Source organism: Neomonachus schauinslandi, chromosome 5 (assembly GCF_002201575.2).
Source record: "Neomonachus schauinslandi chromosome 5, ASM220157v2, whole genome shotgun sequence".
Taxonomy (NCBI): Eukaryota; Metazoa; Chordata; class Mammalia; order Carnivora; family Phocidae; genus Neomonachus; species Neomonachus schauinslandi.
In genome coordinates this window covers 46156401-46171622 of record NC_058407.1, presented here as the reverse complement: position 1 = coordinate 46171622, position 15222 = coordinate 46156401, and the positions used below count along the sequence as shown (strand labels likewise).

Below are 15222 nucleotides of genomic sequence, written 5' to 3'. Positions count from 1 at the left end.
AGGCCACGTGGAGAAGCACTGAGATGCCCCATTCTGCAGCCAGCACTGATGGCTAGTCATGCAAGGGAGGCTATTATCAACCTTCTAGCTCAGCTTACTCTCCAAGCTAAATGCACCTGCAGGGGTGAGCTCAGGTGACACCAGCAGAGGAACCACCCAACTAATCAACAAAATCATGAGAAATAGTAAACTGTCATTTTGTTAAACTACTAAGTTTTGGGGTGGTTTGTTATACAGTGATGGAAAATGGATACAAGTACCCACCTCCCAGAGTAAATGAAAGTGCTTAGCATAGTTCCTGGCACACAAATCTTAGATATTATTTTTATCTCCTAGATTCTCTTCTTTGTAGATACTGCACAGTGTCTCTTCATGTTTCATTCCCATAACTCAGAGGGACTGTTGACACAAGGGAAAGACATAAATACATGCCACTTTTCCCGCCCCATGTTCCAACCCCAATTAATCCTTTGATTGTGGATCTAGAACACTACGGTCACTGCATAAACATTAATTAGTAGTAATGACATACATAGCATTTCCAAGCATAAAATCTTAGTATTTCAGTTCTTATTCTTCTCTAGATTTCTATTTCAGTTTAAGTGTTCTAAATTCTACCTCGTGGTTACATGTGATGGGAACCAAAGGAATGACAGATAGTTTAATAGTGTCACTAATTAAAATAACAAGTAGGAACTCCTGACTATTTCTGGATGAAGACACCATTTGAAAACATGTATTTGAGATCTTCATCAATATACATTCAATTTCTGTACATGGGAAAATGATTACAGGGCTCTTACACTGTTGAAATCTTTTCTACATTCTTAGCAGAGTGCTGGTCCTACATGCAATGATTTTGACTACACTGTATTATGATTTTATTTATTATTTATTCTCACATCCCCCATAATGTCAGGCAAATAGAAAGCACAAAATAAATGAGTACAGAATAGATGATTGGACTAAAGTGAAAAAATCCCCAAGTTTCTTTAAAATGCAAATTTTAGGTAAGAATTGAAATCACTTTCTAACTCTCTATTCCACCCCATCCCAGTTCCTCCACCTCTCTCCTTCCCACTCCCCTACCTCTTATTAGGTTACTCTATTCTCCTTTAGGTTTATTTCAGATATTCCTTTTACCAGAAGATACTTCCTGAAACCCTCACACTACTTAGGCACCTTGCTTTGTATTCCATAAGAGCCTGTGTATATTTCTACTTCCCTCAACACCACAGCAGATAGTGAGTTCCTTCAGGGCAACAATTTTGTCATTTATCTTTGTGTCTCAGTGAAAGGCAGCAATAACAGCTATTATTTCCTAAATGCTTACTAAGGACCAAGTACTGTAGTAAGCATTTTACATGCATTATCTCTCCCAATCCTTGTAACAGCCTAGGAGGTAGAGGTTCCATTTTATAGATGAGGAAACTGAGGCTTAGAGAGTTTAAGTAATTTGCCAGGTCACTAGTAAGAGGCAGAGTCAGGGGTTTGACCTCAAAGACTGAGTTCTCAACCACTCTGTTCTGACACTAGTTAGGTCTTCAAGAAAAGTTTGTTGAGTTGATGAACATTTTCTAAAGTTGTTAAATTGAACAGTCATCAATGTCTCTTCCCCTTTCTTCTCTTATAATTTTTTTTGGGGGGGGAGTTGAAGGGTGATTAAGAGATGAAATGGGGGGAAATTAGAAGGGAGGAAAAGGAACTGGAGAATTAGCCCCTGAATGAAACACTATATTATTATGTATTAAATATTAAACTCTATATACACACAAACTTTAAAACACTAAGGCAATAAAAAGGTGCATGGCCATTCAACATGACCATCATACCTGGACACTGATGGTAGATGGGACATTTGCTACCCAAGTGGTCAACAATTCCACCCACTTCCATACCACTTCAAGCGACTCATTTCCCCAGCACTCCATTCCATTCTCCTCATTCGATTTCCCTGCACTCTGCTCTACTCCACTCCACTCCTCACCATCCCATTTCATTCCACTCTTCTCCATTCCATTCCATTCTGTTCCATTCCTCTTCATTCCACTCCATTGCACTTCATGCCATTCCATTCCCCCCCATTTTGCTTCACTCCATTCCACACCTTTCTTTATCTTTCTACAAACTTTATAACGTATTAAGCACTACGTTCAGATGCTGGAGATGCAAAGTTACATAAACACAGTTCCTATCCTCACATTTGGATTTTTCCCATCATCACCTGGTAACAGACCACCTCAACTCACAGCCTAGTTATACTAAGTCAATCCCAAATCATCACAGACCAGGGCTATCTGATAAAGAAAACAACTGACACACAAAGAATTTCTTTTTACTGAATTTGAAGCAATTAAGTTGAATGATTTTATTTCTCTTTTATGCTCTTCTAGGTATTGAGATAGAGTACCTTTCAAAATTACTTTCAAAGGACAGGAATTTTACCTCTCAAGTGACTTTTCCCTTCCAAGTATCTAACTACAGCTATTTATAATTAACTGTTACAGAGTAAATGTTCATGCTAAATCAAATGATGATCTAGCAGAGATGCCTTGACTAAAGCATTAGAGTCATGGAAACTGCAATTTTAGAAACTGCCTTTGGAAGGATCATAGCTTTTACACACTCATCTTCCCAAGACATGGTTAAGATTTTGCCTGAGCTTCAAGGAAAAACTGGGACATGAATCATGACTTGATGAATACTCAGTATGTAGTCATTCTGGTGCCCCATTTGGGAGTTCATAAACATTGCAGTGGATTTCACTTTAGAAAAAGACAAAGAAACAAAAACCAAAACACACCCTGCTCTGTATTTACCATGACCTGAACCTGTAAATCCAACTCTGACACTAGGTCACATGAGCTCTGTAACACAGTGCTGGGTTGGCCCAAGGGCCAGTGTGCCGGCCACAGAGCTCTGGAGCTCGGTGTCCTTGACTCATCCCAGTAGAGCCTGGCCACCCCTGGGAGCTCTCTCTGTGTTTGTTTCACAATGCTCAAATGTGAGCAAAAATGGGGAAATAGGGGCGCCTGGGTGGCTCAGTTGGTTAAGCGACTGCCTTCGGCTCAGGTCATGATCCTGGAGTCCTGGGATCGAGTCCCGCATCGGGCTCCCTGCTCGGCAGGGAGCCTGCTTCTCCCTCTGACCCTTCCCCCTCTCATGTGCTCTCTGTCTCTCTCATTCTCTCTGTCTCAAATAAATAAATAAAATCTTTAAAAAAAAAAAAAAGAAAAAAAATGGGGAAATAGTTTTGCTAAAAGGCAATCCTTGAGTGTTCAGGCAGATAAGTTTCTATTATAGTTATTATTCAGCATGTTTCTTATTTGACATACTTCATATAGATATCAGTATAGTATGTGATATATATGATATATATCTATCAGTACAATCTATGCTTAATTCTTTTTCTGTACTAATATATATGTGTATAATATATGCTATATACTTAAAATATACACTTAACTTTTTGTGTGTTAGTTGTGGAAAAAATTATATATAATATATAGAAATATATATATATATATATTTTCAGATGTGAGTACTCTTACAAACTGATGTTAGAATGACATTTTGGCTGAGACACATTCAACCTAAACAAGAAGGTGCTCCACCAAGAAGCATTCAATTTCAAAATAACTGGCAAATCTCACTGACATCCATGGCTAGAAGGGCTCAGGTGTTGGAGATTTAGGGAAAGTACTGTGCCAATTCATGATGGCAACCTCAAGTACCAGTTCTCCTGCTCTCATTTCCTGTCTCCCCTCCCCACTTTCCAAGCCCAGACAGGTCTGAACCCGTAATGATCAGAGTAGGAGAGGTGGGTAAAAAGCTAGGTGGGAAGTGGGAGATTTTGGTCAAGTTCCCTTTTCCTACTTCAAGCCCAAAGGGATGGGGTGATAGGAGAGGAAAAGCTAACATTTACATTGAATTCAGAGTCTGGGTTACTTCCTGAAATTAATATCTTTGTTAATGGGTTGAGAGTGAGTGTTGGGTTTTAAAGTAATATAAAGAGCATCCAGAAAAGTCGTCAGACCTTCCTAAATTATATTCCGAGGTAAGGGAAGCACCAGTTTGCAGGGAAGATTTATAGTAAAGGAAAAGTGGAGATAAAAACAAAGTTCCACAAGTTGCTCAGTGTTGGTTATGTTTGCTTTGTGATTAATAAGAAGTATGTGCTTACTAGCCAGGAACCATACACAACAGCAAATTCTGCACAATGCAAAAGAAAGCAAAGCCCTAAAATGGGTGTTAAGTCATATGCACAGTGTTGGGCTTCTACTTTCTTTCAATTATTTGGTTTATTAGAAAATGGCTAAAGACTGCCAAATGAAACAGCATTTTTTATTCGCCTTTGCAAATTACACTTTTGGAATGACACTATTATTGCCCCAAAGGGTGGCCTATAACCCTGAGTGGTAAGCAGAACTGAGGGGATGAACACTTCAAGCTGAAATACTACATGAGCAGACTCTACGACCGCACCATCGCTGCTCCCTAGGCATCGGACCCGTCTGTCCTTTTGTGGCTGCCAATGCGGAATTGGTACGTGACTTAGCTTATTTGACCATGTTCACAAATCAGTGCTAGATTCCTGAACCTTCCATTGCTTTGTGAAGAGTCACAAAGAGACCACTCTCTTATGAGCAGAAACGACTGTGACATAGATGCAGGGGAATTTGCAAGGTACTGATGTCAATTTCTATTTCCTGTTTTTAGGTGATGCCTAAGACTGTGAACCCTGACTTTGGTTCAGAACTGTGGCCAACCTGCAGGAGTGTGGTTTTGACATCGCAGCCTAATTATCTTTACCTTATAAAGATGTAGAACTTTTAGTACTATCTCAAAGATTTTTTCATCACGCAAAATGCATTCATGCATCGTTAGCAGCTAGGACACAGAGGACCTAATCACCCACTTGAGTAATGGCATTGCCAGCAGAGGGAATCTGTTCAAGCAATGGGCTTTCTGAGACTCTTCTAAGTCACCCTCCACACCCATTCTCCCCTTACCTGTTCCGTGGTGCTGGAGAAGGGCCGAATAGTCCAGGGGACCCAAGGTGTCTCTGTAATTCCAGTCATCTGCAGATCGGGGTGCTGCCTCTGTCTGCTGTTGTGGCTGGAGTGTTCTGTTGCACTTCTGGTGAAGGCCTCTGTGGTGTTCCTAATAAGGTGTTCCGGGCTATATGGAAGTGCATTTAAAGTAGTGGGGATTTGGGGCGGAGCCGTGTTTCTAGTGCTCCTCACTGAAACTTCTGCTCCCAGGACAGCTGAGGAAAAGAAAGGACAGTTGCTAAAATTACCTTCATGTTTTGTGGATTCTTCACATAAAAGCAATTCAACTTTAGAAAAAGAAGACATCTTTCGTAACAGGCATGTGGATGAGTTTCAGTTATATGAAAAATCAAGGGTCTTGGAGTGTGACAATGCCAATTTGCCCTGTTCAAGCCACCCATCCTTTATCCATCTATTGATATCATAGGGTCAGGGGAGTTGTGGAAACTGCTACCACGAAATTGGCTTCAGGGGGTCCGTGAATCTTGAAAAACTTCCTGCCAAGTCCTGAATATATGTCCATGTATACTTTTTTTTTCCTGTGGGGAACTTTCAGAGCTTTCATTCAACTTCTCAAAAGGGTCATTAAACAAAATACCAGGTTGAGAATCACAGCTAACAACTTACCTAACTTCGTCATGAAGACTGATGATTCCCAGGAAAGCAATGACTTTCTCTTACCACAATGTAAACTGTTTCTAATCCTAATTGTGTGAGTACCAGATCCTGGGATGGTTGTAGTTTCTAAGCTCCCTATCTGCTGGAAGGACAGTCAAGTGATTTAAAGCTTATGAGCTGGTGCGGTTAATTTATAGCTTTACTTTGCAAGGCTGAATTGTCCATACCTAAAAATAATTGATTTATGAATTAGGTTCACCTAGCCATAATTTTAAAACGTGCTCTCCATCTGTTGGGAATCTTGCTAACTTGCCCAACCTCCTCACAAGCCCCCAGGAGATGCCACTGCTGGTGCTGATGGTCTTTGGACCACACTTTGTGTAACAAGACCTAGAGAACAATTGTATAATATGAAGCATTGGAAAGGTCTGTAAATTAGGGGCTGAGGTGGGATGTTTAGATGCTTCTATCAACTCCATCATATGTCAGGGTTTCCTGGGACATAGAATCTTGCCCAGTTAGATAACTATAACTTTGAAAAGTTTCTGGTTTACAAACTGGCAGACAAAAGATTTTATTTTTCACCACTCCTTTAGTGGTTCATTCAACCAACTATTTCTTTTTTTTTTTTCAAGATTTATTTATTTATTTTAGAAAGAGAGCGAGAGAGCAGAGGGGAGGGGCAGAGAGAGAGGGAGAGAGAGAATTGCAAGCCGACTCTGCCCTGAGCGCAGAGCTGACCCGGGGCTCGATCCCAAGATCCTGAGATCATGACCTGAGCCGAAACCAAGAGTCAGACGCTTAACCAGCTGTGCCACCCAGGCGCCCCACAGCCATTTCTTAAGCAACGACTATGTACTGGTGAAAGTCCCCTGAAGAGGCTATTGATGTTGGCCTTTCCCCTGTTCTGGTCCACCTTATTGAGCCCTCTTTTGAATCTCATTTATTTCCATTCCAATTTCAACTGACGTATTTTATGTGAGTATAAAGAAGAGGGGGATAAGGCACAAAAACAGGATAAAAACAGAAAAAGTATTTTTAAAATTTAGTAAGATGTGAACATCAGCGGTTCTCTTAAAGCTTCTTTAGTCTCTTAAATTTCATGAAGTAATCGTGACTATCAAGCATCCTTCCCTTGAGATGTGGAAGGTCATGCAAACCCTGTACGGGGGGGGTTGCCAGACTTAGCAAATAAAAATACATGATGCCCAGTTAAATTGGAGTTTCCGATAAAGAATTCATAATTCAGAATAGTTAGCATATCTCAAAAATACAATATTGCAAAGGTTATGTTACATATGACATATTATATTGGGAATATACGTATACTGAAAAATTGTAACTTATCTGAAATGCAAATGTAATCAAAGGTTCTGCATTATACCTGACAACCCTACCTGTACATCTACTAGACCTAGACTTTGATAGATTTTTGGACATTCCCACTAGTTTCTGTTTGTTTTTTCCTTCTGAATCTTGTGCCGCCCCCACTGTTATTGTACCCACGTCTCCACTCTGAACATAGACCAGATTTATTTATCCCTGGGATGTTTTCTACATGACAAACCCACTTGTTCTATTAGCAATATTCTTTTATGATAAACTCTAAGAAGCAGTCTTAATTTTGCAGTCTTAATTGAATTAGGTGCTAGAATGTTCCTTCAAGCAGACATTTGCCTGTTGTTGGGATATAAACATTTCTGTATGTGGCGATTAGTGTTTTGGTTATTTTGAGCTTTGGCTAATGCTGACCCTCTGAGTTGACTACCACTTATGACGATTTTAGCTTTCAGACCCTCAAAAAAAAAATTTAATGATGGGTTAGGACAAAAACAAGCTTCCAAATATGTAGCATGTAATTATGTGTCTTAGCATGTCAACCTATGCTTACTCCTCTTCACTAAGGAGCAGTTGGTAAGTTCTTATCCTAAGAACTTTTTTTTATTAGTCAACTTACATGGTTAATTCAATGGATGAATCAGGACTCTCCCAAAATTAAATAAATGATCAAAACACTCTTAAAAATTTCTTCTGTGAATAACATAGCTTATTACCATTACATGTAGCTTTGGAACATCTTATGGAAAAAATGTCAGTCTTCTGTGATTGTCTTTAATTAACCTTCTAAATGTATTTTTAAAACACTCCAAATGAAACAAGTCCATTTTCCTTTTTAGGCCACTACCTTTTTTCCAAAGAAAGAATCTAGAGAATATCCAAGGCCAGTACCCCTTCATTTTGTGACTGTGTTTTTAACTTGTGCTATTTAAGAAGCAGGAAAGAAACTTTAGTCTTAACATTCAATTTCCAAATTTTGTGCATTTTAAAGCAGTGGTCTGCAAACTCTGGTAGGCATCAGAATCCCCTTTGGAGCTTCTTAGAATACTGAAGTCTTGGCCCTTCACTAAGAGATTTGGTGTGGGAACCAGCACCTGCAGGTCTAAGTTTCTTAGTGATTGTAATATATCTCTAACTATAAGGTTTTATCCATATACACAATATGAGCCAAACTGAATTCTAATCATTCTTTACATGGGTATTGAAGGATTTTAAAGTAAATGGGAGGAGAGAAAATCCATTACAGAACTATATAAGGCAATCAAAATGCATTAATCTTTTCATCTCCTGAACTCTGTTGAAATGGGTGCTATGAAATTATATTAAAAATAGTAGATCTTTGGATGTTTTGGTATCTACAAATTCTTCTGATGTTCTTTAAAAGGGTATATACATTTTACAGTTCATGAAAGAGCAAGATGTGTTTTGACACATGCAAGGAAAAGTTCTTACACAATGGAACAATATGTTGAAGCTATTTTTAAAAAGCTTTATTGTACCATTGCTACCACATTGTTTCCACATTATATATAATTCCTCTTAGAACACAATTCAAGATAAGAGACACCATCCCGGGTCCAATTTAATAGATTTTAGCACGTAAGTTGTAAAGAGCTCATCTATAAGATGATTTGCAATGACGGTACCGTACCAAGACCATATTTTGAAAATATATTTTTAAAACACAACACATATTTTAGTTTATCAGTTAGTCTATGAATTAGCTCAGATATGATCAATAATAGAAATGTGATTTTTGTATAACGATAATAAAAATACACAATTTGTTAGTTCCCCTCCCTTAAATGATACAAATAACTTTCAAGCATGTTGAAAACAGAATAACTTGAACAGAACACATTTTGGAGATAGAAAATTTCAACTATATTGGGACTTGCTTTTCTGTAGGAAGATGCCAAATATAATATGCCTTTTAAAAGCGGGGAAATAATGTGGAAAAGATATAACCAATGAAACAGAAGTTACCTTAGAAAAAGGATGATTTATGTTTATATATTATACATTAAATATATTAAACAAGATTGCTCTAGGCATGTGGTCTGGGTGTCTTTATAATAATCACCGGTGACCAACAAAGAATAACCAGACCCTAGCTTAAGGTTTCTAAAGGTTCACGATTGGTGAATTTAAAATATAAGATTGGGGCGCCTGGGTGGCTCAGTCGTTAAGCGTCTGCCTTGGGCTCAGGTCATGATCCCAGGGTCCTGGGATCCGGCCCCGCATCGGGCTCCCTGCTCCGCGGGAAGCCTGCTTCTCCCTCTCCCACTCCCCCTGCTTGTGTTCCCTCCCTCACTGTGTCTCTCTCTGTCAGATAAATAAATAAAATCTTTAAAAATAAAATTAAAAAAAATTTTAAAAAAAAGAATAACCAGACCCTAAAAAGGAAGTAAGCCATTGAAGATGTTATCAATAGAGATGTTAAAAGGATTTAAGTTCCCTGGTTAGCTTTCTATAAAAGACCAATCCTAAAGGCCCTTGTTGGCAAACCAGTAGGGACCCCTTTCACTCTTGAGAGCTTTTTATGTATCTTCACTTAATAAACTTCTATCGCTTTACTCACAAAAAAAAAAGGAGGGGGATGTGAATTATAATAGTCTAAATAATTTCTAGAAATGGTAAAAAGAATAACATTTCAGAAAATGTCATCAATAAAATAAAGGGTACATAAAAAAAGGGGTGGTACATATTTAAATTTGAGAAAGTAAACCAGGAGGTGAAAAGTTTGTGAAGAGATACCAAAGACAGAGAATTTGCAAACAGTGGGAGACATAACAAATAAATCAGAAGTCATTAGAATTTCATTGGCTATTAGAATATTCAAAAAATACTTTAGACTTAAAAAAGATCCAAGATTAGAAGTAAAGAAAGTAAAATTAACAAATGGAAGTTGACAAGGCATAGGAAAACATCAAAGCAGAGCATAGTAAAAAAAAAATAAATGAAAAACTAATTAAAACAATACCTTTTAAGAGCCAGTAACATAAAAAAAAAAAAAGCCAATTATTACTCAACTACTGTACTAGGAGTTGCATTAGGAAGATGTGCCTGGTGTATCCCATGTTTTCTTTTGGGACATGTATGTATATTAGATGGTGGGTAGAAGGAAACTAGGCTGCCTAGAGGAGGAAGAATGGCTTTTAAATTCATCACTATCAGGGTGTGGGAGAGGGATGCTGAAGCAGGTGCTACTTTACTAGGGTCAGGAAAAAGGGAGATGGAGAGTGCGTGAATTACTTGGTGTGCCCACAATAGGCACAGTGCCTAGGGCCCATGAGATTATAAGGCCTACAAAATCATTTAATTTCCTTAAAAATTAAAAAAAAAACTTTCAGAGTCAAAGAAAATGTTTGCTTAATATTTTTTTTTCCCCACACAATAGGAAAAAATGAGGATTTGGAGGCCCATGAAAATCTATTAAATTATTTAATTAATTACTTTATTTTGGGGGGGAAGGGAGGGCCCCACAAAGACATAAGAGCTCGGGGCTCATGAAAGTCAGATGTAGCCATGGGTGTGCCCTGATGAATTCATTGACATGTCACAGGCTGAAAATGGTTGAGGGGCTCTGGATGCTGTGCTAGATATTTTTCAATGATCACATAGACCATCTATCAGTAATCAATGATCATATGATTTCCAATGATCACATAAATCAAAGGTCAATTGCAAGGCCCATGTTTCTATAATCATGTAAGGAGAAAACAAACCCTAACCCTATGACAGCCAATTTGGTCAAAGTAGGGTTTATATGTACAAAAGACACTGTGTTTTGTTTTGTTTCGTTTTTCCCCCTTAAGCTCTCTGTATTTACAAGTATTCTCACCAATCACTAAAGGAAACAGCTTCTATTAAAACCCTTTCTCCCAAGAGTATATAGGATTGCTTACCTATTACAGCGCTTATGCATTTTATTCCCTCACCCACATAACTACAATTAAACAATTACTTTAATCAGCAGTTACCACAAGTCTGGCAGCAAAATGGTTTTTACTTCAGCAGCGAAGTCTCTTTAAGTGATTTCACTAGCTCAGTCATGTTAGGGACATTTGACAATATGTCTGCAAAAATTTTCCTGAATGAGTGAATCTATAGTAAATGCTAAGTAAGTGCTGATTAGTTAGCCAACATCCTACATACAATGTTACTTCTCCCTACAATACGAAACACCTGAGTGAAAGTAACTATTTTATTTATTTATTTAAAAAGATTTATTTATTTATTTGAGAGAGAGAGCTCAGGGGGAAGGGCAGAGGGAGAGGGAGACAAGCAGACTCCCCCTGAGCACAGAGCCCAGCTTGGGGCTCCATCTCAGGACCCTGAGATTATGACCTGAGCTGAAATCAAGAGTCTGACGTTTAACCGACTAAGCCACCCAGGTGCCCCAAAGTAATTATTGTAGATAGCCATCTAACTGTTTATAAGTAGGGAGACTTGGCATCCTTTGGAAAAGTGATGGCTGGAATTTTACACCCTTCATCTAGAAGATCTACAATTACTATGTTTAAAGAGTTTGTCAATTAGAGATTTGGACCTCAGTATGCATTTTTATTCCTAAAGCAATAATCTTTTTTAAAAAACTAAATGTGTGATCATGTAAAATTGCATTATTATTGAATAGAACAGAATTTGTTTTTTTCCTTATTCTTTTCGCATTATTGATAACTGGTTTGTGTTAATTTATAGAATAAGATTCTGAAATTATATACAAGGGATTTCTAAAAATTATATTCTTAATACAATGACTCCAAGGATAGAGCTGTACAATGTAACACGAATACGTCTGAGGAAAAATTGAGAAAGTCTATCAGTCACCTTTTTTGTTTTATTGACACATTGCTAAAGGTAAAATTGTTTCCAAAGAGCTGGATATCTGACACCTGATTGACAAAAGAATATAGGGAGAGAATGCATTTTTTCAATTTTTAGCCAGTTATGTTAGCATTTTGGAAATGATGTTTTTATTATTGCTCTTATGACTCAGAATAATAACTATAAAAGTCTAATTTTATAAATTGGTTATAAAATGTTGATTTTTCTTTTTTTTTCAAGATTTTATTTATTCATTTGAGATAGAGAGTGAGAGAGAGAGACAGCACTGGCAGGGGAGGGGTTAGAGGGAGAGGGAGAAGCAGGCTCCCCACTGAGCAGAGAGCCCAACAACAACATTTATAATTGTGCTACCAGATTATGATATTTAGTTATCAACGCTTTAAAAAAGGAAACTTGGAGTCATGCATTGCAAACATCTGAATGCCATTTAATTTTTCATAATGGGTTCTCTAGCTAATCAATGAGCTTTCGTGCTATGGGTCAACTCATATCATTCAGTATCTTTTTTTTTTTTTTAAAGATTTTATTTATTTATTTGACAGAGAGACACAGTGAGAGCAGGATCACAAGCAGGGGGAGAGGGAGAGGGAGAAACAGGCTTCCCGCGGAGCAGGGAGCCTGATGCGGGGCTCGATCCCAGGACCCTGGGATCATGACCTGAGCCGAAGGCAGACGCTTAACGACTGAGCCACCCAGGCGCCCCACATTCAGTATCTTTAATCAGTGGTAAGTTTGACATAGACGAGAAAAACATCTGTAAGCTTATAATTGTGTTAAAACAAACTATGTATTATACATGGGTATTCAAATACAAGATTTTTTTTTTGTACCACAATTGTGCAAATTTTCATTCTGCTTTTTTCCAGAAGTCCATTTTTCTTCCAGCCCACATTGTTGGACATGTTTTGGATACAGCATGTTCAGAGGTTACTGTAAATGGTCTATTTCATCCACTTACTTTTGAAGTAAAGTCCATCATTGGACATGTTCTGCATGAAGGCCAAAGGAAATCACTTTTTCCATTAATTATCTTTTATCTTGAATAACTCGTTGCTGATCCATATCTACTTTTTAAAAGTTCCAATGAAACTTTCTGCTAAATAAGGTTCTATTGGGGGCTGGGAAAGAAACTTACTTCTTATGTTTAATGGTACAACAGGAATATTTATAATGTTTCCGTATTGTTTAGGACAGGCCTCAGTCAGTGAACTATAGGAAATGTACAAATTGGTGTTATGTGCTGTATATTCTCTGATAAAGTTGAATTTTCTAACTGACTTTTATAGTTTTTATCTTATTCTCATAGAAGTTTTATAAGCTCAGGACTACATAGTCAACTTCTATTGTAGAAGAGCCATTGCATTCAACTAGCATCTAATTAAATACTTATTTCATTTATGAAATGAATGAGTGACAGAAAACTGTCCAAGGATCAGCATGGTGAAAAGACTCAAATAAGCTTCAAAAATAAACACCTAATAAAAAGATGTAAAAGTACAGTGAATGCTGACCCCCAAATGGGGTTATGGATCAAATTTTTTTTAAAAAATCAGGTATTAGCCCAAATTTCTTGAAACTGAATCTTGAAGGTGGTAGGAGAGAAGAAATGATGGCAATGAGTTCCTTCCCTCCCCCAGGTGATTCTTATGTAGTCAATTGGGCAAAATTCTGTGGTTAAGCATTTGGAAAACACTGTATGATGGAATATACTGGACAAGGAGTTAAGAAATTTGGGTTCCAGTTAGACCTCTGCCACCAATTAATCTGGGATAATTCACTTGACCTTGGTAAATTTCAGTCTCGTCAATGATGGGCCTCATTTCTAGATAATATTCTCCAGTGATTTGTAAGGTCTGCTTGTCCCTAATATATAATGATTCTATTAGTTTTATCTTGCATGACTTCCTAAGGCAAATCTCTACTACAAGAGTAAATAAGCAATAAAATGATTAAGTAAAATAGAACATTAAGGGGTGCTCAGTCGGTTAAGTGTCAGACTCTTGACGTCGGCTTAGGTCATTATCTCAGGGTCCTGGGATCAAGGCCCAAGTCGGGCTCCCTGTTCAGCGGGAAGTCTGCTTCTCCCTCTCGCTCTGCCCCTCCCCTTGCTTGTGCGCGCGCTCTCTCTCTCACTCTCTCTCAGATAAATAAATAAAATCTTTAGAAAAAAGAAAATTAAGCTGTATCCACAAAAAAAATCCCCAGCAAGGACTGAACTGTGTGCTGCACCAGGAATTTCTGCACTTGTATGCAAGTTTTTACTTGTACCTGTCATCTAGATTATATCCATCAATGGTCAACAAATTAGAAAACCCTGCGGCTACACATTGGTTCTTACCATTTCAAAAGTATGTGACCTCTTGTACCTCTAAACATTAGTACAAGAGATTTGCAAAGGTGCAATGTATTTTCCCATCTTTCCAGTCTTCTCAAACACCATTCTGATGATCTACTAGTTCCTCCTAATCAGAGAATAGAAGTGTCTACATCAGCAAAATTAACAATTTCCTGATCACTGGCTTTAGTCATTACATATGCCTGATTTATATTGCTACATTGAATGGTATCTAACCAAAGTGCCTACAATATGGTACAAAAGAGAAACCCAAGAAATATTTGTTTAATAAAAGCAGCAAGGAAAGAAGGGAAGGTAAAGTAAGAGGTATAAGGAAAGATGTTGGGCTTATTTAATGAGAATAATGAAGTTTTCCACATCAGTAGGAGCCACACAATCCATTTCCAATAGCTTATCAATCTCCCATAGACATTGTGTTGAGGTAAGCAGACATCCCTTTAATGTGAAACAAACAAACATAACATAACATGGAGCCGAAGAAAGTTCAGAATCAATTCTGAAAAGGAAAGCTCACCTTTTTTTAAGCAGAGGCTTCCGTTCACTGGTTTTCCCTCCTGGTTGATATCTATTTTCATCCAGCTATGGAGGTATTTCCTGTCCTTCTTGACCACTACCTTGGAGCCTTGTTTCTTGAGAAAGAGAGAGGTATTTTCCACCTCAAGGAACCCTTCCTGCTCATGGCAAGTCCATCGGGGTGCCTGGGAGCAGTGGGTAAAGATAGCTGATAGGGAAGGACCACGAGAATTGGAGATGCCCAGGCACAGAGCAGATTTAACATGAAGGAGTTTTCCATCCTCAGTCCACATCCACTGCTGGTTCTGGCTGGTCCCATCACACAAACCCACGACCACTCTCTTATTTTTGGAAAGGCACTCTTGTTTATGGACATGGACGATCTGAAACCCCTCTGGAAGATGAGATACTCATAAAGTACTATGTAGCAAATTAGAAGGCCCATCAGAAAACAAAATAACCCACCCACAAATCAGCCAAGTGACGATATGA

The 15222-nt window shown here is 38.1% G+C and overlaps 1 protein-coding gene across 1 annotated transcript in view; it reads right to left on the bottom strand.

Annotated features, from left to right (window-relative positions):
- The window catches only part of PTPRB (protein tyrosine phosphatase receptor type B), a 111137-nt gene that overhangs the window by 94694 nt on the left and 1221 nt on the right, over positions 1–15222 (bottom strand). Inside the window, exons 2-3 of the mRNA XM_021678592.1 lie at positions 14732–15124; positions 5013–5269 (exon numbers count right to left, since the gene is read on the bottom strand). Coding sequence (XP_021534267.1) covers positions 5013–5269; positions 14732–15124 — 650 coding nt within the window. The remainder of the gene's footprint in view (positions 1–5012; positions 5270–14731; positions 15125–15222) is intronic.